Here is a 24,201-nt window from a genome sequence, read left to right as displayed (position 1 = left end):
CATTTACCATGATGAGGGAACACAAGCGCAGAAAGTAAAGCTTCCAAAACAAGATATGACAACATGAAGGAGAGGACTAAAAACTGACAATTTAAAATAAATGATGAGACATGAAATATTGTCGCTCGCACATATGTTTGAATATAAAGAGGCCTTAATTAATTATAAGACAAAACTGAGACTCTGAAAAATGGGGAAATCTAGAACAATTTAGAGCACCGTGACACTAAACGCAGTTTTAATGATGAAGATTAAAGGGAGATGAGTCTGCAAACCCAAGGAGACAGAGTAAACATTAGGGGTATTGGCATTTTTACAATACCCTTGATATTGAGGGAGAGCTTGTTTTCAAATGAAATAAAAATACAGCAGATGTCTGTGGTTCATAACATTGCAAATAAATTGTGGCATGGGTTCTTGGCAGAACATTTCCTCAGACTTACCCATGGCTTCACAGTTATTTGTGCTCAGAGCAATGCGCGTGATAATGAGCTCCGAGAGCCATCAAACTGGCACATGCCTTGATGGACCAAATGTGACACACCAGCCAAAATGCTGTCACACTGTATTTGCAAATGAAAGACTTGTAGAGAACAAGTAACAGAAGTTCTTACAAGAGAAGTACATGATAAGGTGTAATTTGTTCCTGTTGTTTGTGGTGCCATCAAAGCCCACACAACAAAACACAATTTAGAATTTGTGTCTATGTAAATGCACAGTATGGTCTTATTTGTCCACTTTTTTTTGGCCCCACATTCTGATTTCATGTCAAGCAATATTTTGATGGACTGCCAGAAAAATAATTAAAAACAGTTTTGAAAATGTTGCCTCATTTCAAGTCTGTTGCCGCCAGAGACGGGAAACCCGAGTCATACGACTTGATTCGAGTCAGACTGACTTAGATTTGAACTCCATAACTTGACAAAGTCATCTTAATGATAATTTATATAGTTATAGTATCTTTTTGGCACTTTATCAGAAATGTATCTGTCAACGGGTTGTGTCTCTGTCAAAAGAGTCACACATCTTTTGAAGAACTATTCTTTTGAATTTTTCCCTTCGAGTCACTGTGATAGGGAGCCTCAAAGAAGCCAAAATAAATGTTCTAAACAATACAGAGAACAATAGACATGTATTTAGTATTCTTTTTTTCAATAAATGTAACTAAACTTGTTTATTTAACAACAGCATAACTTTAAATCCAACTCAGAGGGGGCAGCTCTTACTTTGGGGCCTCCATTTTCATTGTATACTGAAACATATTTCTTTCTATTCTGGCAGGGTTATCCTCAATGTGGCCGATCTTTCATTCAAAATACACACACTCTTTGAGCATCTAAATATGACAAAAATGATGTGTAGATGAAGATTTTTTTTCATCAGGCTTAAATTGCATGCATCGGATGAATAAACAGCAACAACAATAAATACATGCTAGGAGAAGCATGAGGAGATTCGCCAGATATTAACATGAGAATTCATGCAGCATGTTAATCCATAGGGATGCATGGACTAATGTGCATTTGTGGATCTGGCGTGAACCCTGATATATTGTATGAAACAGTCTGCATTCCATATTTATGTCCAAAGTGTTCGGCGTAACTATAGTGCGTGAACTACAGAAGACTGAAAAGAGCATGACGTGTAAGCCACAATTTCTAATACCGTGCCTTTGATGGAAGGAGCATTAAAATGACTGCACTCCCACAAAAGGGACAGGGGTAACAATATTAATTCATCCAATGCATTTACTGATTGGGGCGGCACGGTGGAGCACTGGTTAGCATTTGGCCTCACATTTCAGAGGTGCTGGTTTTGATTCCAGCTCCGGCTTTTCTGTGTGGTGTTTTCATGTTTTCCCCATGCCTGTGTGGGTTTCCCCTGGGTACTCTGGTTTCCGCCCACATTCCAGAGATGGTAGGCCGATTGAGCACCTCAAATTGTCCGTAGGTTTGATTGTGAATGTGAATGATTGTTTGTATGTATGTGCCCTGCTATTGGCTGGCAACTAGTTCAGGGTGTAACACGCCTACTGAACAGCTGACTCCGGGACAGGCTTCTGCACGCACACGATCCTCATGAGGACAAGAAGTTCAGATAATGGCTGGATGTGTAGATTTGATGATTGGAAGGGGTTAACAATATTAAATGGCTTATTTGGCCCCATTTCTTCCCAATAAAATGTTTTCTCTGCGAGTTCAATAATTTCAACTCTGTCTGTCTCTATTCTCTGTCTGCAGAGCAAGCATTGTCCAGAAGAAAATCATCTATTTCCAAGATGAGGGCTCTCTTACCATCCGGCTATGTGAGAAAGGTAATGACAGCTGCCTATCATCGTCTCCCCCCTTGCCGATCATATCCTTCACCAGCAAATATAGGGCTGGGCTTCACCATGTCTCATTTTATTTAATAAGCGCACATCATCTCCCAGTATCTCGGTGCCATTTTTGGAAATGACGCCAAGAAAGGCAGAGAGAAAAGCTGTGTTCTCCTGGGAGTCTATGTTGAAATATTCTTTTGTGTTTTGCCACAGAGCTTTGTCTCAGCCTTCAGGTTGCTTTGAATTTGCTGCAGACTAACATCCATGCCAGAATTGTAACAATGCTGCCTTTCTGTTTTGTTTGAGTCTTTTTGTTTGCATTTGGGGATTGGAGCATCTTAGTTCTGAAAATGCTGATTTAAGCAATGCGACAAACTATTTCTCTGACAGAACTCGGAAGTCTTTTAAAAAGTTATTTCCTGACCAAAATAGGCTATTATACGGACAAGCAATCCCCTATCTTTATTCAAATGTGTTTGCAAATTTTGCTGTAGAAGTTCTACTCATCCTACAAAAACGTTGGGTAGCATGGCAGGATTTCTTCAAACTAATTTTCTGCTATGATAAATATTCAATTAGCCTCATCTTGTCAATGCCAAACACTGGTCAAGGAGAATAATGGATATGCATATGGATGACTGCGCTTCAAGGCTAAAAGTAATTAATATGACAATTTGCATTTGGTTTTGTAATTTTCCAAAAGAGTATTTTTTCTTTCTACTTTAGGATGTTTTCTTGACACTGTTTTTGCAAAAATTTCCCAAGATAATATGAGTCAATCTTTTCTGTGCAGAACGTGTATTTGGGGAGGCAACAGCAGACCCTGCCTTGGAGTGTTGTGCCTGTGGGACAGCCAAATATAGACTCACCTTCTATGGAAACTGGTCAGAGAAAGTGCATCCCAAAGACTATCCCAGTGAGCTCAAATTCCAAGCATGTCATGCATATGCACACATATAGGCTACCGAACAAATAAAACGTTCACTAATATGCTATATCATAAATGTAAGGCTTTTTGTTTGATTTCAAACCATACCGTGACATATTTTTTGACTCGCACTAGACTTGCAGTAGCAATGTGGCCTGACATTTTTCTAATATTAAAAAAATGTGATGTAAAATGTGTGCCATGGTTAAGTAGAGGAAATTTATACTAGCGTAACCTATCCAACTATTTACGTCAGGTCCTTCTTCATTCTTGTAAGAAACTACTTTTACTCATCAATATTTGTTACGTTTCTGTCCTACAGGACGCGCCAACCACTGGTCTGCACTGATTGGTGCATCCCATTCCAGAGGTTATGTGCTCTGGGAGTATGGAGGTTATGCCAGTGAGGGGGTGCGACAAGTTGCTGAGTTTGGCTCCCCCATCAAAATGGAAGAAGAGATTCGACAGAAGGTAGAGTTCACATTTGGAAGAAGTGTCAATGGGATTCCATGTGTTTCATTTATATACTTAATTCATTCAAGAAACTTGCTTCTAAATAAATGAAATGAAGTGAATGAGCAAAAGAGTCTTATTGTAGTGAGGAAGGACGATCCTTCTCTTTAAATTAGCAGTGCGTATACTTTACTGTAAAATGTCTACTTGACCTTACCCTCATAAAAACTATATAATTATTCTAAAGGACAGAATTAGTTCTTTAAGTGTGTGCGTATAGAAAAAAAATAGACGTGCAATTTGAAAAAGGTAATCCAGGAATGGATTATGTTCCACCTTTAAATTCTACAGAGTGGAACAAGTGAATTAATGTTGATGTTTTGGTTCCGTAAAAGATTTTTCAAACTATAACAATTAACAACTGCATTCAGTAGCTTTTAACCTGATGGTAAACCTTGTGAATACATCTTGAAAGTTGATACTTCAATTCACATCTGGATAGTATGCTTTCACCCTTTGAGAAAACTGGTCACACGATTTTGAGCCAAGAAACAGCTGTCGATACAAAGACAGCTGCTTTTTATTGGAGCAGAAAGAAACACATTCGCACTACCATTTAGATATTTGATCCAGAAGTGATTGCACTTTAACTGTACACTTGCTGCATGTTTTTGTACATTTTGGACCATTCACACATTTAACCCAAGAGGGGCCCCACAAGTATTTATTGTTGCAAGGTGACTTCTGCTCCACCTGCTGTCATAATCTTGATGATTTGAACATTTTGAGCTTGTACAATAGTAACTTGAAACAGTTTTACGTAATATGTCTCTTTATCCGTGTCAGTAGGGTTGTGATCATTTATTTCAAATATATTTAATTTATATAATGTGTTGATTTTTTTTTTTTAATATCCAACACAAAATGTTCAAAGGTAGCTGATGTCAAACAGCCATCAGAGTTAGTCTTGCAGTGAGTATTCGTCAGACTGGATTTACACTGCAAATTCCTATTTATTGCTGTATCTAAAGTTTAGATTCTAAACATTGTTTTTCAATTTCAAGTGGACCTCATCTAATTTCAAATTGTTGTCACTCAGCAATTCAAAATAAATACGGTATTACAAGGACAGTTTTTGAGTATATATATATTTTTTTTAAAAGGTAGTCAAGAGTTTGGGTACAAATCCACAGCCTTCAGGTTGGGAGACACTGTACCACCTGATAAATTCCACTCCAACTATGAGTTAGTGAATTGCCAGCAAAGAATCCAGTCGATGCAGATTATTATTTTTTTTCATACGGGTGGAATCAAACAAACATTCATTACATTGTCTGTCACATGCATTAACGCTGGAGAAAACAAGAGGAAGGGAAAAAAACAAACTGAATCCATTCAAGCCATGTAATGTCATTTTGAAAAAGCATCAGTATATAAACAACACTACATGAATATATTGTAATACAAAGTTCTGGACCTGTGTTGGTTAATCTGGATCTCCCTGTGCACCACTTTATCCCCCTGTCGTCCACCCACTCTCTCTGGCCATAGAAAGGTGTGTTTTGGCCATTTGCAAAGGAACAATGGAGTGCTGTCAGCGTCCACAGTTTGTGCCTGTCACTTCCGGTTTGGACTGTTTTGTGCACACATTAGGGGCTGACAGACTTTCCTAACCCCATTCTTGGCTGCTTTTGCCTCTTTGTGCTTATTAGGTACTGCAAAAACAATAGATGTTGTTTTTGTGTGGACAGGAGTCATTACTCAAGCAAAAGCCTGAAAAAAGGTTTGAATACATATAATGAACAGGTGCCATTTGGAATCACTGTTTTATTCACATACTTTCAAAAGTTGTGGCTCAGTTACCCATTGCATTGTTTACTAAGTCTTACTATTTGCAATGACAAAATGGCCTTCCTTATGTAACATCTTTACAAATGTGCCACATGCATTGTTATACTTTAAATGAACAAATGAACTGCTGTAAAAAAAAAAAATATATATATATATATATATATATTCTGACATAAAATACTCTCGCCAGATTATGCTTACATTTTTAATGGAATGGTTTTTCTTCTATTTTTTCATAACTTATTATTTCATATTTCACTTATTTAAACAACATTTCCATCCAGTCCCAAATTTGAAAATGTAGGAAAATGTGGTTTCAGATCATATAACTGTGACAGGTTGAGTAGGCAGTTTTAAACCAGTGTGTTTTCAGTTGTGAATCAAATTGAGTGAAAGACTTTCTTCCCATTGTTTTGAAAAGACAGGTGTTCTTGGGCAAAGCTCGCATTTTTCTTTGCCAAGTGTGCAATCTGGGGGAAAGTGCAAACTGTACTTAGCTGTCAAACTTTGTGGCTGTGTTGGCGCTGGTATGTCATTAGCGGCCACAGTTCAGTCTTTGTGGAGCCGGCCCTCTGTCTTCGAGCCAATTACGAAGCAACTCGAACCTTGAGTTGAGTGTTTGTATAACATGCCCCTTAAGTAATTCACCACGATAAAAAGGAGACGCAAAGTGTTACTGAGGTCTCCATCAAACGACATTGAGGAACGGTCTCACTACCCTAAAACATTTCTACCTCTGTCCTTGATGGAATTTCTGATGGGAGCTGTGATGATGTAAAGAGAGGAGCAGGACCTAGGAATGTGCAATTTGAGAGAGTGAGAGCAAGCTTGTGTTTGGAGTTGCTGAACTAAAATAAAAAATTCATAGATTGGTTGAAATCGACTTGACTATCATCACTTTTAGCGTCGACTACAAAAAAAATAGATTTAGTCTAAGTAAATTTGACAAACATGCTGAATTCAACCATTGCCCCTGCATGTAAATGAAGATGTCCTAGTTTCTACACCAAGCACAGACTACCGTACTTTCTGCACTATAAGGCACACCTAAAAACCTCAAATTTTCTCTAAAGCCGACAGTGCGCCTTATAATCAGGTGCGCCTTATATATGGACCAATATTGAGCCACTACAGCAGGCGTGTCTAAAGTCCGGCCCGCGGGCCAAATGTATATATCTTATATATGGACAAAGTTTTAAAGTGGGCCATTCATTGAAGGTGCGCCTTATAATCCGGTGCGCCTTATAGTGCGGAAAGTACAGTACTTTCTGCTACCAAGTTGTTGGATGAGTCGGGGAATGCTGGAATGCCCAGAGAGGTACAAGATGGCTCCGAACACGCCCGACTATACCTAAAAATGGCACGTAAATGAATTTATGCTTGTTTTTACTAAATGGGTGCCAGTCTACCAAAATAGGCCCCATGGTCTTGCAAATGAATGCCTGTGGGTAGGTAGTAGGCACTGTGGCAAATTCATATTGCACAAGTGAACATGTCTTAATATAAAAAGGAATTTCAATATTCAATATTCTTCAATTGAGCAAGCAAGGAACTGCAGCAGATTGTGTTTAATTTTTCTCGGGAAAAATTAGTCATGGGAGATAATTACTTGTTTTGAGTACATACTGTGTGCCTCTTCTCGCTGAGGTATTCTGCAACCTCTTAGACCTCCATAAATAATGAGGCTCATGATTATTTAATAAAATATGTTGTTGCAAAATATATCAAAATTTACCACGTTTCTTTTCTATAATAACATGCATAACAGCAGATGATACCATGCGTGAGGACAGTCCATCATGGACTTCCATAAAAATGCTACTGTTGCCGTCAGCATTGTAGTGCTAGTGTTTGTTGAGCTGGTCATCAAGCATCTTACTCTGAAGGTTGGCTGTCAAATGGGCTATTTTTGGATTTACTGTCACTCATCTCAGAGGGAAAGAGGTGGTTGTACTTGGCTTGGCAAAATGTGTGTGCGCCTGTGTCAGTATGTGTATCATTTGAGACCACTTGAGAGTATCATTATGATGCCAGCATAATGCTTTGTGGAAAATGGTACTCTATATCTTGAGATGCTTTGCTGAAGTGATGACATCAAAACATCCACACAGTCTTCCAGACACACCCATGTGAAAGATCACAATTCTTTGGGGGGAACTGAAGAGCACTTGTGACAGGAAGAGTCTTACAATTGGCTCTAATTGGCTACTTGAATGAGACAAGTGAGCAAATCAAGCAAGGGAGAAGACTGTCAGCCAGGATAAATCCTCTCTGGTGTTAAAGATACAGAATCAGTCCAGCAAAAAATGCATTGGCATAAGCTTCCATATGCTTTTTTAAAATGGTTGAAAATGAATCCATTTGTTATCCAGATCTCCTGGTAGTGTTTGGAACAACCTAATTTTTAGAATCTTTTCAGAAATTAGTTCTGCGTTGGATATGTCATTGTCCTGACATGATGACTATATATGAATGCTGACTGAGTGAAACAGATGAGACCATTTTTATTAGCAATGGAGGTAAGCATTGGCAGGACCAGCTTTGTAAGTGAACACAAATGGTACCACAGGCAGAGAATCAGGAATACAAGTGAGAAAAATAAATGTAAGGTGGTAAAAAAACATATACAATAACAAAGAAACTACAACACAACAAAACAAGTTGGAGCACAAGAGACATGACTTGCGATTGGACTATAAGATGCATGTTTGAAAACTTAAGCAAAAAGTAGCGGCTTATATTCTGGAAATTACGGTAACTATTGCTTTCTTAGCATCCTTAATCAGCAAATGAGTATTATTCCAGGATCGCGTGTATTGATGTTAGCATTGAGAGTTCTTGAAATCTCTTGAATCTCTTGTGTCTTGAGACACTATTTCCTTTCAAAGTTGCATACTCAAAATTTTGTGAAAAAACTTCTGTGAAAAGTGTATTCCATCACAATTGATAATGGACAGTATTTTGATGTTCACTGTGTCAGTTCCTGTAATTCTGAAATTGAATAAATTATAATCAATACCCCCGTCTCGACCTCAGTGCTGATATGTGGGGTGGCATTTACAGCGTGATATCTTCTTGACACATATGTCCCCACCCCCCCTCATTGAGTACTCGGAAGCCAGTTATAGTTTATGTCCATCATCCCACTGTGTTCAGTTTACTGAGGAAGGTCTTTGACAAGATAATTTCCACAGGTCTCTAAGGAAGCAGGCCCGAGTTCTGCCCACAGTTTAACCATTGTAGTATATAAAGGAAGCTCTGCCTGCGGTCGAACCCTTATAGCATACTAAGGCTGTAGATCTAATTGGCCTCTCCACCAAGAAGATATAGTGTGTTCATTTTAACTGAACCTCAAGCTAGAGAGACAGCTCGGATCACAGATCACAGCCAATGACTTACCGATCAGGTGATGACAGACCATAAGGGCAAGAATTGCTGGCAGCGGGCCATTAAATATATCTATCTGATAAAATTTCCTTTTCCAGCAGCAGCTGAATCCTAACCTAACTGACTTTGGGAGAAAGCTAATTAGTCACTTGATAATTGTGAATTGGGCATTGAGTAGAAATTGATTTCAAATCATAGCTACATTTAAGCATCAAAATGGTGTGCATTGCATTTAAGCACTAAACAATCAATGGCCGGTTGGCACAGTGTGCACTGGTTAGCACGACCGGCTTACAGTTCAGAGGGTGTGAGTTCGATCCCACCTCCGATCCTCCCTGTGTGGATTTTGCATGATCTCTCCATGTCTGCGTGGGTTTTCTCTGGGTCCTCTGGTTTCCTCCCACATCTCAAAAACATGCTTGATAGGCTGATTGAGCACTACAAATTGCAGATGGTTGTCGTTGTGTGCCCTGCGATTGGCTGGCAACCAGTTCAGGGTGTCCCCGCCTACTGCCCGATGACAGCTGAGATAGGCTCCAACATGCCCGCGACCCCCGTGGGGACAAGCGGTACAGATAATGGATAGATGGACAATCAATGGCACTTTTATTTAACCGAGAAATGAAAAGAAAATCCACAATTGTTTGAGAGTAAAAGATTAGAGCTCGTGATGCATAGCCAGTATAATCATTCAAAAAAAATCTGTATAAGTGTTACTGTAACCATAGTTCAGGTTTTCTTTCCCAGTTGTTTTACCTGCACTTTCTGGAATGATAAACATGCCAGGCTACCCTGACCAGACTACATCAGCCAAAATCCTGTGGCAGATAATATAATTTTTATGTCTTAAGCTTCAGGCAGCAGTCCACGTAACTTTTTCCATGTACAATAGTGAAATGCAGTTTCGGTGTTTCCTCCCTGTTTTTACAAGTGGTTATAAACTAAAATCTCTTCATAAAGTGACTTTATACTCGTGACAGGGCCGAGGGCATAGAATTCATGACTCTTCTTAACTGAGTTAAATCTTGTCCCTGCACAGTGTCAAAGCAATTACTGCAACTTTCTACGATGTTGTCTCCTCTCAAATCACCTGCTCTCACTTTCACAAAATGTTTCTTCACCTACATTTTCTGTTGACTTCTTGTTTTAACTTAATTTTCTCTTCCTCTTTAGTCCGCACAATTGTTTTGCCTCTTTATTTGTTCTCATATTAAACCCGAAAGCTTGCAAAAGGAGTTCAAAAAACAGACGTATTTAAAAAAATGTTGATGAGGAAAAATGAGAAAAACAACCAGTGAACATTCAACACGAGCCTATGCCTGATAATAAAAAAACAAGATGTATTTAACAGAAAATACTACCACGGTTGCTAAACAGTTGCCGATCCACAAAGGGTTATGGACTTTTATAACCCGGGTCGTGGTGGAAAAACACTTGGGGACCACTGGGCTATATGGCGTTTTTACTTAACACATCAGGAGAGTAATGTGAGATCTTTAAATATTTTAATACAATTTCTCATCGACACACATATGCGGTATAATTCAAAGCCAGAGGCAATGACATTACCTGACACTCCAGAAGCAAAAAAGAAAAAAGAATTGCAGTCCGTAATCAGTTTTGCTTCCCGAAATTGCTCCCGAAAAGGAATGGCTCTCGACAGCAATTCGGATCAGTATCTGTCATCCGCGGCCAGCAACTCAACATTCATAACCTTGAATAAATGTCAGCACCTTTTATTTCCCAAGTGATTTAACAATGGAGCAAGTTTTTATTATGTACTTTACTTGAAAAACTACTAAGAGCCAGAGAGAGATGACAGTCCTAGACAAATTAGAACACTCAGAAAAGGTTATGATTTAAAAAATGACTTGGCATGATTAAATAAAATGTAATCATACAGTTTCTCTTCAATTGTGCACTTCATTCAGAATATTCAGACTGCATTCTATTATTTTTCAGATTTGAAATGTGCTTAGTTCACTTTCTGAAACAATCACCATACACTCTAACTAATGGCACATTAACAACGACGATTGAAATTTAACTCAATCCGTCCGTCCATCCGTCCATCGTTCCATTCATCCATCCATCTTCTACCGCTTATCCAGGGTCGGGTCGTGGGAGCAGCAGCCCAGACTTCCCTCTCCCAGGCACTTTGTCCAGATCATCCCAGGTGATCCCAAGGCGTTCCCAAGCCAGCTGAGAGACATAATCTCTCCAGCTCATCCTGGGTCATCCCTGGGGTCTCCTGCCGGTGGGACATCTCCCCGGGCAGGCGTCAAGGAGGCATCCTAATGACATGCCCGAGCCACCTCATCTGGCTCCTGTCAACGTGGAGGAGCAGTGGCTTGACTCCAAGTCCCTCACGGATGACCGAGCTTCTCACCCTATCTCTAAGTGAGGAAACTCATTTCGGCCACTAGTATCCAGGATCTTGTTCTTTCGGTCACGACCCATAGCTCCTGACCATAGGTGAGGGTAGGAACGTAGATAGGCTGGTAAATCAAGAGTCCGCACAACAGCAGACGCTGCACCGATCCGCCTGTCGATTTCACGCTCCATCCTGCCCTCACTCATGAACAAGACCCCATGATACTTGAACTCCTCCACTTGTGGCAGGATCTCATCCCCGGGGCATTCCACCCTTTTCTGACTCAGGACCACTAAGGCGCCCACATTTACTCGGCTTCTCTCCACGTGGACAACTCCAGAGTGGAAGACAGTCCAGCCCCTCAAGAGGACTTGTACCAGAACCCAAACTGTATGTGGCGGCAAGTCCGACTACGTCTAGTCGAAACTTTTCTGCCTCGCACACTAGTTTGGGCTCCTTTCCTGCCATAGAAGTGACATTCCATGTCCCAAGAGCGAGCTTCTGTAGCTGGGAATCGGACCGCCAAGGTCTCTGCCTTTGGCTGCAGCCCACAATAGACAATCAAACGGTAGTCAGCATTTTCTTTAAGGCTCACAAGTGTGTATCTTCTTTCGTAAAAGAAGCAGTGCTTTTTCACCCCCGCATTAGTCTCACTGCCATGTCAGTACACAGGTGCATTGCTCACAGGATGGAATGACACATGAGGTCAGAGAAGCCGAAGAGCGCCGAAGCTGTCAAAATGATTGACAAGATGCACATTGACTCTTAAACAAATTTTTATTTTTGCATTGACAGTTCACCCAGCCACTACCACACATATTTGTTTGCAGTATACCGTATTTTCTGGATTATAAATCGCTCCGGAGTACAAGTCGCACCAGCCATAAATTGCATAATAAAGTAGGAAAAGACATTTATAAGTCACACTGGAGTATAAGTCACATTTTTGGGGGAAATTTATTTGATAAAATCCAACACCAAGTACAGACATGTCATCTTGAAAGGCAATTTAAAATAAAAATAGAATAGAGACAACAACAGGCTGAATAATTGTACGGTATGCTAACGTTACATGACACAAACAACGAACTGAGAACGTGCCTGATATGTTAAGATAACATATTAAGAGTTATTCAGATAACTTTAGCATAAATAACATGCTAACAAGTTTGCCAAACCATCCATGTCACAAATCACAAAATCCAATGAAATCTTCATCCTCTGTGTCACTTTTAAACAACTCTAGAGATAGAAGATACGGCGCTTCCTCTTCTACGTCACTTACGTCAGACTCATTGTCAGTTGCATAAATTATCAACACAGGCCTAGAGCGCCCTCTTGTGGTTTAGTGTGAAAATAACATGTGAAATTATATAATAATGTGTTAATAATTTCACACATAAATCGCTCCAGAGTATAAATCGTACCCCCGGCCAAACAGAAAAAAAACTGCGATTTATAGTCTGGAAAATACGGTAATTGACTTCAAAGCACCCCTTTAATATTTTTCTCCTGTTACGTTTTGTTGCGTATTGATTGCTGACGTTTCTTAGCAACGTGCCGTGGTGCTCGCTGGGTAATATGTGATGATGACGTGTGGTTGAAGAGTGTGGTAGAACTACAATACAAGCTCGTGAGTACTGGTGTTCGCCTCCAGTGTCATCATTGTCGGCTATAATCGTCGTACCCCAAGTTATAACAAGTTTGTCTGAATTAGAGATGCAAAGTATTGGCTCATGTGTGCTGTGTGTTTGGAAAGTTCATCACTGGAATAAAGGCTGTTACAATGAAGTGCATTCACCATGATTCTATTAAATTGAATGTGGTTCCGAATTTAAACTTAAAATTGGATTGTGGAATGAGTTAGACGTTTGTTCTCACAATGAAATTGTTTTTTGTCCTTTCTGGTTAGGGTGATGAAGTTCTGACTGTCATTAAAACCAAAGCTCAGTGGCCAGCGTGGCAGCCGCTCAACCTGTAAGTATTACATATTTTTACTTTCACCAGTGGATAAAGGCACAGGGAGAGATGACTGTCGAGATTATCAGGACTTTAGCAAAAGTGGGAAACGAAAACCTGTTGATAGACAGAGGTATCATCAACTCCAGGTCCAAAATGTAGTAACCCTACCATTTAACAACACAATTACTTTCTCTTTCTTGTGACTTGCCAAAACAACACAAAATTACAGTACTTCAGTTAATTCCATAGTTTCACTTTTGGGAGTCACGGAGGCAAGCAAAATTGGACAGCTGAGGCGAACAACATGATCAGGAGTGCAGCCAGAAAAAAAATTAGCACACTATTTCACTGAATTTAAAATTCACATAACTGTGGCAAAAAGATTGTGCAAAACCAAAGTATGCTCCTGTTGTGCAGTATTTTTTTAACATTCTTACCGTATAGCTATTGTAGTGATAATAAGGAATAAATTAGAATTAATTAATTAGCCCTGGTTTACTGATGCTACCGCTACTTGGGGCACCACTTCTGTTTTGGGATTAAATTTAGAAGGCTTACACAGATGAAAACCCTCTGGAATTTGTCATTAATTAGAAGGATGATACATTTGAATAATTTTGAGTAAATTTGAAGCTTACGAAAAGGTTAATAGCTTTTATGTATTTCATGCAGCTTTTATTTATTTAATGCAATGCAGTGTTTCGACAGTGCAGTGTTTAGCATTTATTCTCTAAATCTACCTGGGAATTAGAAGTATATCACAGGAAAAGCGAAGAATGAGAATATAAATAAAATTAAATTAAATAAAAATGATGACCCTAGCACGAGATGCTCTTAACCTTTCTTAAAGATGGGAATGAAATTCATGGTCTAACCACTTAATCAGTGCTTCTCAAATAGCGGGGCAGGTCCTCACTGTGGGAGACGCGGTACTATGCTACCATGTGACCCCAAGGGATCCTAAAAGACAATGTTATGCAGAGGTGTACTTGTTACAATTTTATAGGGTAATGATACTATTTATAGTCACTGAGGAGAGTGGAGGGGGTGTGCAATATTTTCTTCTTTCTAGCGTAGCATAACAGAAAATAATTGAGAAGCACTGACTTGAATACAGACGCACTGTTTAGCACGTCCGCCTCACAGTTCCGACGTTGCAGGTTCGATTCCACCTCTGGCCCTGTGTGGAGTTTGCATGTTCTCCCTTTGCCTCCGTGGGTTTTCTCTGGATACTCCGGTTTCCTCCTACATCCCAAAAACATGCTTGGCAGGCAGATTGAGCACTTCAAATTGCACATAGGTGTCAGTGCGGGTGCGAATGGTTGTTCGTTTCTGATCGGCTGGCAACCAGTTCAGGGTGTCCGCCACAGCTGGGATAGGCTCCAGCACACCCGCGACCCCCGTGGGGACAAGGATGGATGACAAACACAATTTTAAGCACCATTTCTTACACTAGTTATTAGCAAATGTTGCAGTCACTGATTATCTCAGAATGCATGCGTCATGAGAAGTTGAAGCTGATAAGAGTCTGCAATCTGCTGGCCATGAAAGGAAAAGGCATGATGAAGAGAAAAAGTACATAAAAAACAAAAGATAAAGAAAATGTGGGTCTCGTGCACATGCTGTGACGATTGTGTGGCAATATCTTCTGAAACACAAAGATGAGCTTTGTAGTGTAGAAACCAATGTCCCTGTTAAACGTGACGACAGATTTTTCTGGAGGCTTGGTAAGATGTTCAAATTGGTGACAAACAATGCACTGTTAAACATCTTACTAAGTCTTTTTGAAGCTGCGCAACTAAATGAATTGATTTTCATGGGTGAAAATTACATTTAAAAGCAGCTACTACCAAAGAATTAGAGCTTCATATTATTTATTACTATATTTATTACTATAATTTTACCCATCAGTTTTCAATATCGCTTGTCCTCATTATCGTTGCTCGTGGGCGAGAGTCCAACCCAGCTGAATTTGGGTCACCACTTTATTGCAGGGTATAATTTCATTATCAACACTTCTTATCATAGTGATATAGAAATTGTTTGGGTGCACGTACCGTATAACGCTGTCTCATATATATTTTTAAATTCCTCCACATTTCTCTCCAGGCGATCTGCTCCATCTGCTGAATTCTCTGTTGACCAGACCCGCCACCTGATGTCTTTCCTCACTATGCTCGGGCCAAGTCCTGACTGGAATGTGGGGCTGTCGGGAGAGGACCTATGTACCAAGGAGTGTGGCTGGGTCCAGCGGCTGGTGACAGACCTTATTCCCTGGGATGCCGGCACTGATGGTGGTATCACATATGAAGTAATTTCATTTAATTACAATTTTTCATATACAACTGTAATGGATTCTTGCTACTGTGAACACATAAGTGAATCAACAACCAAATGGATGGTTGGAGTTTACAGTGGAGTATTCTTGTTTGATTTTATTACTGACTTATTAATTATCTTGGTTATTATATTAGCTGTATTGACAAATATTTTTGGTAGTTTGATGAACTTATGTTTATCTATAGATTAATATTGTTGTATTTCAGAGCAAGCTAAAGTAATAAGCATACATTAACATAGTAGTAACCAACGGATATCCTACTCAACAGAAAGGGGTCGCAAACCGACCACCCTGATCTCTGGATTTAACGTACAACGTAATGTCCTCTGATTGGTTCATCGGAATATTATACATATTATATCACATTATACATATTATAGCTGCATATTACGTCCCTGTAGCAGCAGCCACACAAAAACATTTACAGGTATTGGAATTTGGTCTACACAAAAGGCTTCAGTTTTTGAGAAAATTAAAGGCTTCCTTATGATGCGGAAAATACAGTAAGTTCTAACAACTTTTGTGCTGCTCTTGTCATACAGAGGCGGACTTACAATAGACCATCCATCCATCCACCTCCCAATTAGTCTGTTTAATTGAGCTTTCACTGTCTCTCTCTAACAGTGTCGGTGAAAACAGACCATTACTCTCTTTGTGAATAGAAATATTTTCCTAGAGCCCTTGAGCTCATCAGATCTTTGTTGTTAAAGAGAAGTGTGATATACCAATGTAATAAAATAAATTGATATAGTGTACAGTACAAACTGTACAAAAAAAACAGCTTATGAAATCAGGTATTGCTGAGAATCCTCAATATCCGTTGTAGATCCCTGTAGTCCGTCTATAAATGCTGCCTTTGCGCGTTTAATAGATCCCAAGTGTGTGTGTGTCTGAGACAGCTGCTGTATTGACATTAAAGTATAAAGTTCAGTGTTGCATAACCATGTGACACACGCCATCGTTTACAGCTATATAGCTTTTAAATCATGATTTAAAGTCGTTTGTATCCAGCACTATTTCAAATATCAATAGCTTTTGTATCTGCTTCAATATTTTTCTAAGTCAAAGCAAGATGCGAATGTTTACATTGAGGCAACTTCTTAGTTGGTTTTCCCCCAAATATCATAAAAAAATTTAAATTTGCTTTAAATCCTTTTCTAAGTTATCGTCCTTCGTGGGCCTTCATTTATAGCATGAGAATATAATACAACGGTACCTTGGAATATGAGTTCAATTAATTCATGCCCTTGTTCCTAACTAAAAAACAAATCATTCCCCCATTTAAATTAATGAAAATGCAATAAAACTGTTATTTTATTGCATTGTATGCAACATAATGTTGCAATCATTGTTAGATGATTCAAAATCATCTAACAATGATTTTGAATCATTGCTAGATTTAAAATAATGCCTTTATACAGCTATAATTTATTTGAAACTTAAAGTTATTTTAACCTCTTTGTGATAACCCTTCAATTTAAAAGAAATGTTTAAAACAATGACAGGTGATTTATTTTTCGTAGAAGATGAGGAATATACATATATGGCTGTGGATGTGTTGACATCTGTCTAAATGTGTTGCTCGAAGGCTTGCATTCAAATACATACATATAATATGCTTTTAAAACTGTGATTATCGTTGCTAACTGTTTGTCATTTTATTTTGTTAACATCAAGAAAAGCTATGGTGATTTACATGTGCATGTCATATTCTCTTTTTATCTTATGTGTAATGTAATAGTGAACTGTGTGGTACGTTAAACAGTTTGAAGACTCCGTTTTAATGAATTGATCTATATCTGACAAACTGCTGCTTTTGAATTGCGTTTAATTCCACAATACAGCGCTTGTATATCAATTTTGTATCTCTAAAATCTCTTTAGTCGGGTCACTCGAATCTTCGGCATTATGAAATGGGTTCATTTTAAGACAAAAACATTTGCTGAACAAGTTCTTTGAGATGGATGACCCCCTTTCTTTTTTGCCTTTCCTTTTAGTCGCCAAACAAGCCCATCATTCCCCAAGAGAAAATTCGACCTTTAACTAGTTTGGATCACCCTCAGAGCCCCTTCTATGACCCTGAGGGCGGGGCGATTACCCCTGTGGCCAAGGTCGTGGTGGAGCGTATCGCCAGGAAGGTAAAAAAAAAAAAAAAAAGTGTTTTTACTTTTGCAGTGACTAATCTTTTTAGTTGACCAGTGATAGCTTTTGGATCAAAACATATGTATACATTGTCAATTTGGGCTTTTATTGTGCGAACATGACAATAATGCAATCATATTAATTGTCCTCACACGGATTCACTTATGTTGCATTTCTCATTGTTTTGCTAAATATGTTTAATGTATCAAATCACAAGGTACTTTTACCTATGCATCACAAGCGAACTCCATTTGAAATCAATTGCATGGCTTTTAGCTTTGGCTATATGAGGGTATTCCTCAGGTTCCATTCCTGTTGTCTATGTTATTACACAGGGGGAGCAGTGCAATGTGGTGCCAGACAGCATTGATGACATTGTAGCAGACATTGGTCAGGAGGAAACGGAGAAAGGTAAATTATTAGCACATATAGCCCTAAAAACTATTGGTGAGCTGTTAATTAAATCTTCAACTTTGGAGTGTGGGACAAAGTTGGTACTTTTGTTCAGTCCAGATGTATGAGTGTGAAAATGGCTTGCTCTTTCTCACAATGCATTATTAATAGTTGAACAAACCTGCCATTTTGGGGCTCTCCTGAAAGGTGATGATTTAGGAGATACATGCCTGACCCCAGCGATGTATTTTTCTTTGTGGCCTCCACCTAGCCAATATCCTGATTTTCTGTCCTAGATGACACCCCTGAGACTTGTATCTACTCTGCTTGGTCTCCCTGGTCGGCCTGCAGCAGTGCATCATGTGAAAAGGGCCGACGGATGAGGCAGAGGATGCTCAAGGCCCAGCTCGACCGCAGCGTTCCATGTCCCCACACTCAAGATTTCCAGCCCTGCATGGGCCCTGGATGCAGTATGCAAGGTGAGTACTCAAAATAACTTTATTTATCCGTTAGGAACTTCACTTGCAGACAGAGCGCTAGCACGAGCAGAGACACACATTTCATGCGATAAAATTTCATTAAGAATGAATGAATGAATGAATGAATGAAAAAATAAATACATTGTCAACACTCAATAAATATAATTACAAAGCAAATAAAAGCCAAACACAGCCTCCTTACAGGACTAGCATTATTAGCTGCTGTTAAGCAGGGGGACTGTGTATCTGACCCATCCTGTAGCAATTTTCTAGTCCCACTTCCAATGGATGCCAAGTGAAAACAAAGAGGGTTGTTAGTGTCTGTGTGCCTGATGACAGAGATACATCAAGGAAACAAGGCAGGATGAGCATAACAATGTCGGGTCTCTCTAAATTGGGCATTTGAGGCTTACTCTCACGTCTAACATTTTCGTGGATAAAAGGGATAGAATGTATTTGAGTGGCTTCGCAATCCTCATGCAAATTAACAGAACCTTGTGCATGTGCGTCAAGGTAGAGTTTTTTGTATGTTCATACATTTCATGTTTCCCTGTGTATTTATAATGGTCATACACGGATTAATAGGAGCCGCTTCCTTTGGCCCGGAAGCTAATCGGCTGTGTTCACACCCACAGTAGCCTGTTTCTAACTCTGCTCCGTCTGTGAAAATACCAAAGCAAATCAAACTCGTGCCATGCACACAGTTAGACTGCGTTTTGTGTTAGACTTGCACTGAATATGAAATAGAGCCCTTAGTCTTTGTTCTTTTGATGTACAGAGCCATCGACATGCATGATGTCCGAGTGGATAAGCTGGTCGGCCTGCAGCGTTTCCTGTGGGATGGGAATGAGGTCCAGAGAGCGTTATATCAAACAGTACCCAGAGGATGGATCGCTCTGCCAACTCAACACAGAGGAGATAGAGAAGTGTGTCGTCAATGAAGAATGCTGTGAGTCGGTTATGATATTGTGTGCCTGCGCTTGTCAGGAATTGGGCATTCTCTCTTCCTTTTATTTATATTTCATTTATTAATAATTGACTTTATACTCAACACATTTGTCCTCTTTGTATTTTAATTGCTTGCACTATTAAGTCTTGTGCAGTACAATTGTTGGCTTCCAACGTTTGGAAAAGGCTGTTTTCTGCTCCAGATGACTGTGCCCAAAGCATGGTTCATAAAGTTGTAATTGGAGTTTGGTTCTATCAAGCACACTTTTGGAATAAGCTACAATGTTTATAAGATCGTGAGCCACGTCATTTAATCAAGCATCAATAACTTCCTAAAAGAAGTGAACGTATTCTTTTTTTAGTTTCTGTTGGCCCTGATTTCTTAATACTCTGTCTACTATTTTTTTAAATGTCATCTCAAAGTCTCTTTTGTGTCAGGAGTATAAGATTTATTCCTTTTCCGCCCTATAGCAGCCAGCAGCTGTGTGGTTACTGAATGGGCTGAATGGGATCCATGCAGTGTGTCTTGTGGGATGGGCATGAGAAGACGGGAGCGCATGGTTAAAATGCCTCCTATTGATGGATCAATGTGTAAAACGGAGGTGGTCGAAGTTGACAAATGCATGATGCCAGAATGCTGTGAGTAATAAAAAGTTTGACCCTCTGTTTCATAAATCAAATCAATAAAGTGGAGCTTGATGGTGTAGGTGACATAGCTTTTAATTCAATTAAATGAGTTCAATAAGGTTTGTGTGTGTGTTTGCAGATACCATCCCATGTATGTTGTCACCGTGGTCTGACTGGAGCGAATGTAGCGTTTCGTGTGGGCGTGGCCTACGCACCCGTCAGAGGATGCTGAAGTCGGATCCGGCAGAGTGCACTGAAGAGTTGGAACAGACGGAGAAGTGCATGTTGCCAGAGTGTCGTAAGTATCCCACTCGCACATAGCAGGGTCTTGATGTAATTGATGAAGCAAATACTTATTACCGTATTTACTGGACTATAAGCCACAACGGAGTCCAATAAAATGCATAATAAAGAACAAAAAAACATATATAAGTAGTACCGGAGTACAAGTCGCATTTTTGGGGACTTTATTTGACAAAATACAACACCAAGAACAGAACTAATAGACACAAAACCTAAACAAGAAAAACCTAAAAACAAAACTGAAAAACAAGACACACCATGAAACAAAGCTAAAAGTATTCAACACAATGCAAAAATCAAAATACAGATCATGACATTATGTTCCACTTTGCAATAGTCATTTAAATGAAATTTCAATAAAATAGGTGTGTGTGCGTGCGTGTGGGTGTGCGTGCGTGTGCACGTTTTCTTGATTTCTTCCAGCTATTGACTGCATGGTCACAGAGTGGTCTGAGTGGTCCGAATGCAACAAGTCCTGCGGTAAAGGACACACCATCCGAACCCGCATGGTAAAACTGGAGCCACAGTTCGGGGGTAGCGCATGTCCCGAGACCATTCAGCGCAAGAAATGCAAGATTCGTAAGTGTCGATCAAAACCAAAGGAGGAGAGAGATGAAGGCAAGAGGAGAAGACGGGGTAAACAGGGAAGAGATACGGTGTTAGAAGAACAGTCAGGTTGGTCATGATATAGAAATTACTCCTCAACGCACCCCACCCGCCCGAAAGCCTTATGACAGATGCAACAATCTTGTCTTTTCTCCCAAGGTTGTGAGATACAGCCATGGACTGGCTGGACAGACTGCACCAAATCATGTGGAGGGGGCATCCAGGAGCGTTTCATGTTGAAGAAGAAAAGAGCTAAAGGCACTCTGACAGGCAGCTGCAAGGACCGAAAAGAGATACGCGCCTGTAATGTTGATCCCTGCTAGAGGGCGCTGTTTTGCTGTACAGCAAAGTAGAAAGAGAAATGTGTGCTTCTATGCTGTCTTTGTCTATGTTTAAAAAAAAGGATTTGGAAGAATGTTGTGTGCACAGTGCAGAGAAGGGTTATGGTGACTCCAGAGAAAAGCTGAGGGGAAGCCTGTGTGCACCTTGAGGGCTGATTTTATTTTGTTTCCTTTTATACTTTATAGCACTACAGAATTATTAAAGAGTACTAGCACTGTAGCTTTACTGTATTTTGAGTGTTTTGGAATCTGGGGCATGAAATGGAGCTGCGTATCAGAATTTGGGATCATAATGACTTAGAACAGTTTTCAACAAGATTGACACCACACGGAGTCTGTAAAGACTAAAACATGACTGTTTATCTGCTATTTAACCAACATTTATGAGTTACAAATGTATTAAGAAATTCTACTTTATACATACTGTTAGTCATATATTTGCCACTGCTGTTTTATCTGTCATATCAACTGATGTAGCATTGAAACTGCAACATTTTTCTCTGACTTAATTGCATGTAGTTTATTTTTTATTTTTTGCTCCGTTAGCAAGAATCCAAGTATAATCCATAGCTAAATCTGCCTTCATCAGTCGGTGAAATGACAGGCAACACCTCAAAAGTGTCACAATATATACAGCACATTGTTTGGTTGTCAATTTAATTGCAATTTGTTTTGGCCTTAAGTAGGCTTTGATTTATAGAGTGCTTCTTTATTGTGATGCCGCAGACTATTAACATTCAGTGTTTTGTATCATCACCTAGGATATTGTTATCCTTTTCCTGTTTTGATAAATATAACTATCAAAGCTCTTGTGACTGCAGGCATTTTGTGGAGGATTTGCAAGTTATCACACTTTTTGTTGGATTTCAAGCTGCTTTCTTGCTTTTTCTGACTCTTTTGTAAGAAACCACATTTACAATTAAAAACAAAAGTAAATGTCCCAAATTGCATATTATACTGTTCTCATGTTTTTGTGTGTGTATTAAAACAAACAATACTAAATCATAACTGGGGGACAGATGTGCTATGATGCACAAATCCACCCAAATATGTTCAGTAACTCCCACTCCCACTATTCACAATTTAACCATTTCATTCTAGCTTTTTGTGTTCTTACGTTCTTACTCCACTAGATGGAGGTGGCACATACAGATGAATTGAAGCACAAAAGGTGGATTGAGACTGTATAGGAAGTAATGTAAGCCGTTTTTAAAAGTAATACTGATTTGAACATTAAAGAAATATAAAACATGACCGATTATGCCTCAATAGGCACTGTCTTATTTGGGATGTTGATAAAGTTCATTTGGCACAGCAGAATTTTCCTTCCACATACCTCTATCTAAAACCCTAACCAGAGTTTGAAATCCTACTTTGAAATGTACTTTGTAACCTTAATTTAAAACCCTAACTACAGATGAAAACACTAACCCTACCTAAAAACACAAATTCAATATCTTTATCCTAGTTTGTCAATAATTCACTGAAACCTGAACCCATAGTCCCATTTATCAAATCAATCATGAACGCCCTAAATTTACACATCTCAATCTTTTTATCTCTACCGATGTTTTTCCTATGATATGATATACAATATTGTATACGGTACAATTACAAATGTATTTGCTAAGTGTCTGTACTTGAATTGTTCAAAGATTAAAAAAAAGACTTGTCATCAAAGTTTTCATAACTTCAGAATCTGTTACATCCTCAAATAAACTTTTAGTACTTTAGTTCTAATCTTAAAATTAATTTTCTCTTGGGCTCCTTAAACACATGAGACGTGTTATTTGATATATTTAATCAGTTGGGCTATGTAAAATCAAACAGTTTGGTATTGTTCACAAACATATAATTACTTCACAGTTAAGACCTATTTATTCCAAATTTAAGACTAAAAAAATATATAGATGCTTTTCCATCACCGTCATTGTATGCAGAGGTATTCTAGCACATATTTAGTCCATTGAAATGTACACACAGCAGAACATAATTTACAATTTTTATTGTTATTGTTCAGGCGATGCGACTTTAGGGGAAGCTGAGCTGCAGTTTCAGAACAATCCAGGTTAAGAACAGTACCTACGATTGAGATCAACTTTCCAATATTGTATTCTGGCACTAGACATTCTTTAAGTAATGTCAACAAGCTATTTTTTTAATCTGCACTTTGTTTTTAAATATCTTTGGATCTATTGTTTGTTAATACTTTTAAATGCTTTTTTAATACCGTATTTTCCGCACTATAAGGCGCACCTAAAAACCTCCAATTTTCTCAAAAGCCGACAGTGCGCCTTATCATCCGGTGCGCTTTATATATGGACCAATATGTATTTGTGGATGAGGACAAACATATTAAAGTAAGCTTTACGTGTTTATTTTGTGTGTTGTGTGATATTAACGTTTGAGCAACGTTGAGTTATTGATATATTGTTATTGTTTTCACTATTTCGAGTGTTACTATATTGTGATTGCATTAACGTTTGAGCAACGTTGAGTTATTTATTCTACGCCTTATAAGCCGGTGTGCTTTATATATGGACAAAGTTTTAAAATGGGCCATTCATTGAAGGTGCGCCTTATAATCCGGTGCGCCTTATAGTGCGGAAAATACGTGTTATTGCCTTGCTTAGTTGGTGATGGTTTGTTTTGACAGCAGCAAGCAATTTAGAGTCAAAACATTAAATAATGATATATTGATATTAATTCATGGTTACCGGGACAGTGTTTCTGCCTATGATTGTCT

General features: G+C 39.0%; 1 protein-coding gene across 1 annotated transcript in view; it reads left to right on the top strand.

Annotated features, from left to right (window-relative positions):
• spon1b (spondin 1b) overlaps nucleotides 1-22,410 on the top strand; it is a 47,579-nt gene extending 25,169 nt beyond the window's left edge. The window contains exons 4-16 of the mRNA XM_037253963.1: nucleotides 2,241-2,314; nucleotides 3,114-3,236; nucleotides 3,571-3,719; nucleotides 13,226-13,290; nucleotides 15,385-15,586; nucleotides 17,614-17,754; nucleotides 18,094-18,169; nucleotides 18,448-18,630; nucleotides 19,409-19,579; nucleotides 20,050-20,217; nucleotides 20,345-20,503; nucleotides 20,932-21,183; nucleotides 21,274-22,410. Of these exons, the coding sequence (XP_037109858.1) occupies nucleotides 2,241-2,314; nucleotides 3,114-3,236; nucleotides 3,571-3,719; nucleotides 13,226-13,290; nucleotides 15,385-15,586; nucleotides 17,614-17,754; nucleotides 18,094-18,169; nucleotides 18,448-18,630; nucleotides 19,409-19,579; nucleotides 20,050-20,217; nucleotides 20,345-20,503; nucleotides 20,932-21,183; nucleotides 21,274-21,437 (1,927 nt within the window). The 3' untranslated portion in view covers nucleotides 21,438-22,410. The remainder of the gene's footprint in view (nucleotides 1-2,240; nucleotides 2,315-3,113; nucleotides 3,237-3,570; nucleotides 3,720-13,225; nucleotides 13,291-15,384; nucleotides 15,587-17,613; nucleotides 17,755-18,093; nucleotides 18,170-18,447; nucleotides 18,631-19,408; nucleotides 19,580-20,049; nucleotides 20,218-20,344; nucleotides 20,504-20,931; nucleotides 21,184-21,273) is intronic.
• Nucleotides 22,411-24,201: the final 1,791 nt, after the last annotated feature.

Source organism: Syngnathus acus, chromosome 6 (genome assembly GCF_901709675.1).
Source record: "Syngnathus acus chromosome 6, fSynAcu1.2, whole genome shotgun sequence".
NCBI classification, from domain to species: Eukaryota; Metazoa; Chordata; class Actinopteri; order Syngnathiformes; family Syngnathidae; genus Syngnathus; species Syngnathus acus.
This window is presented reverse-complemented; position numbering and strand designations above follow the sequence as displayed.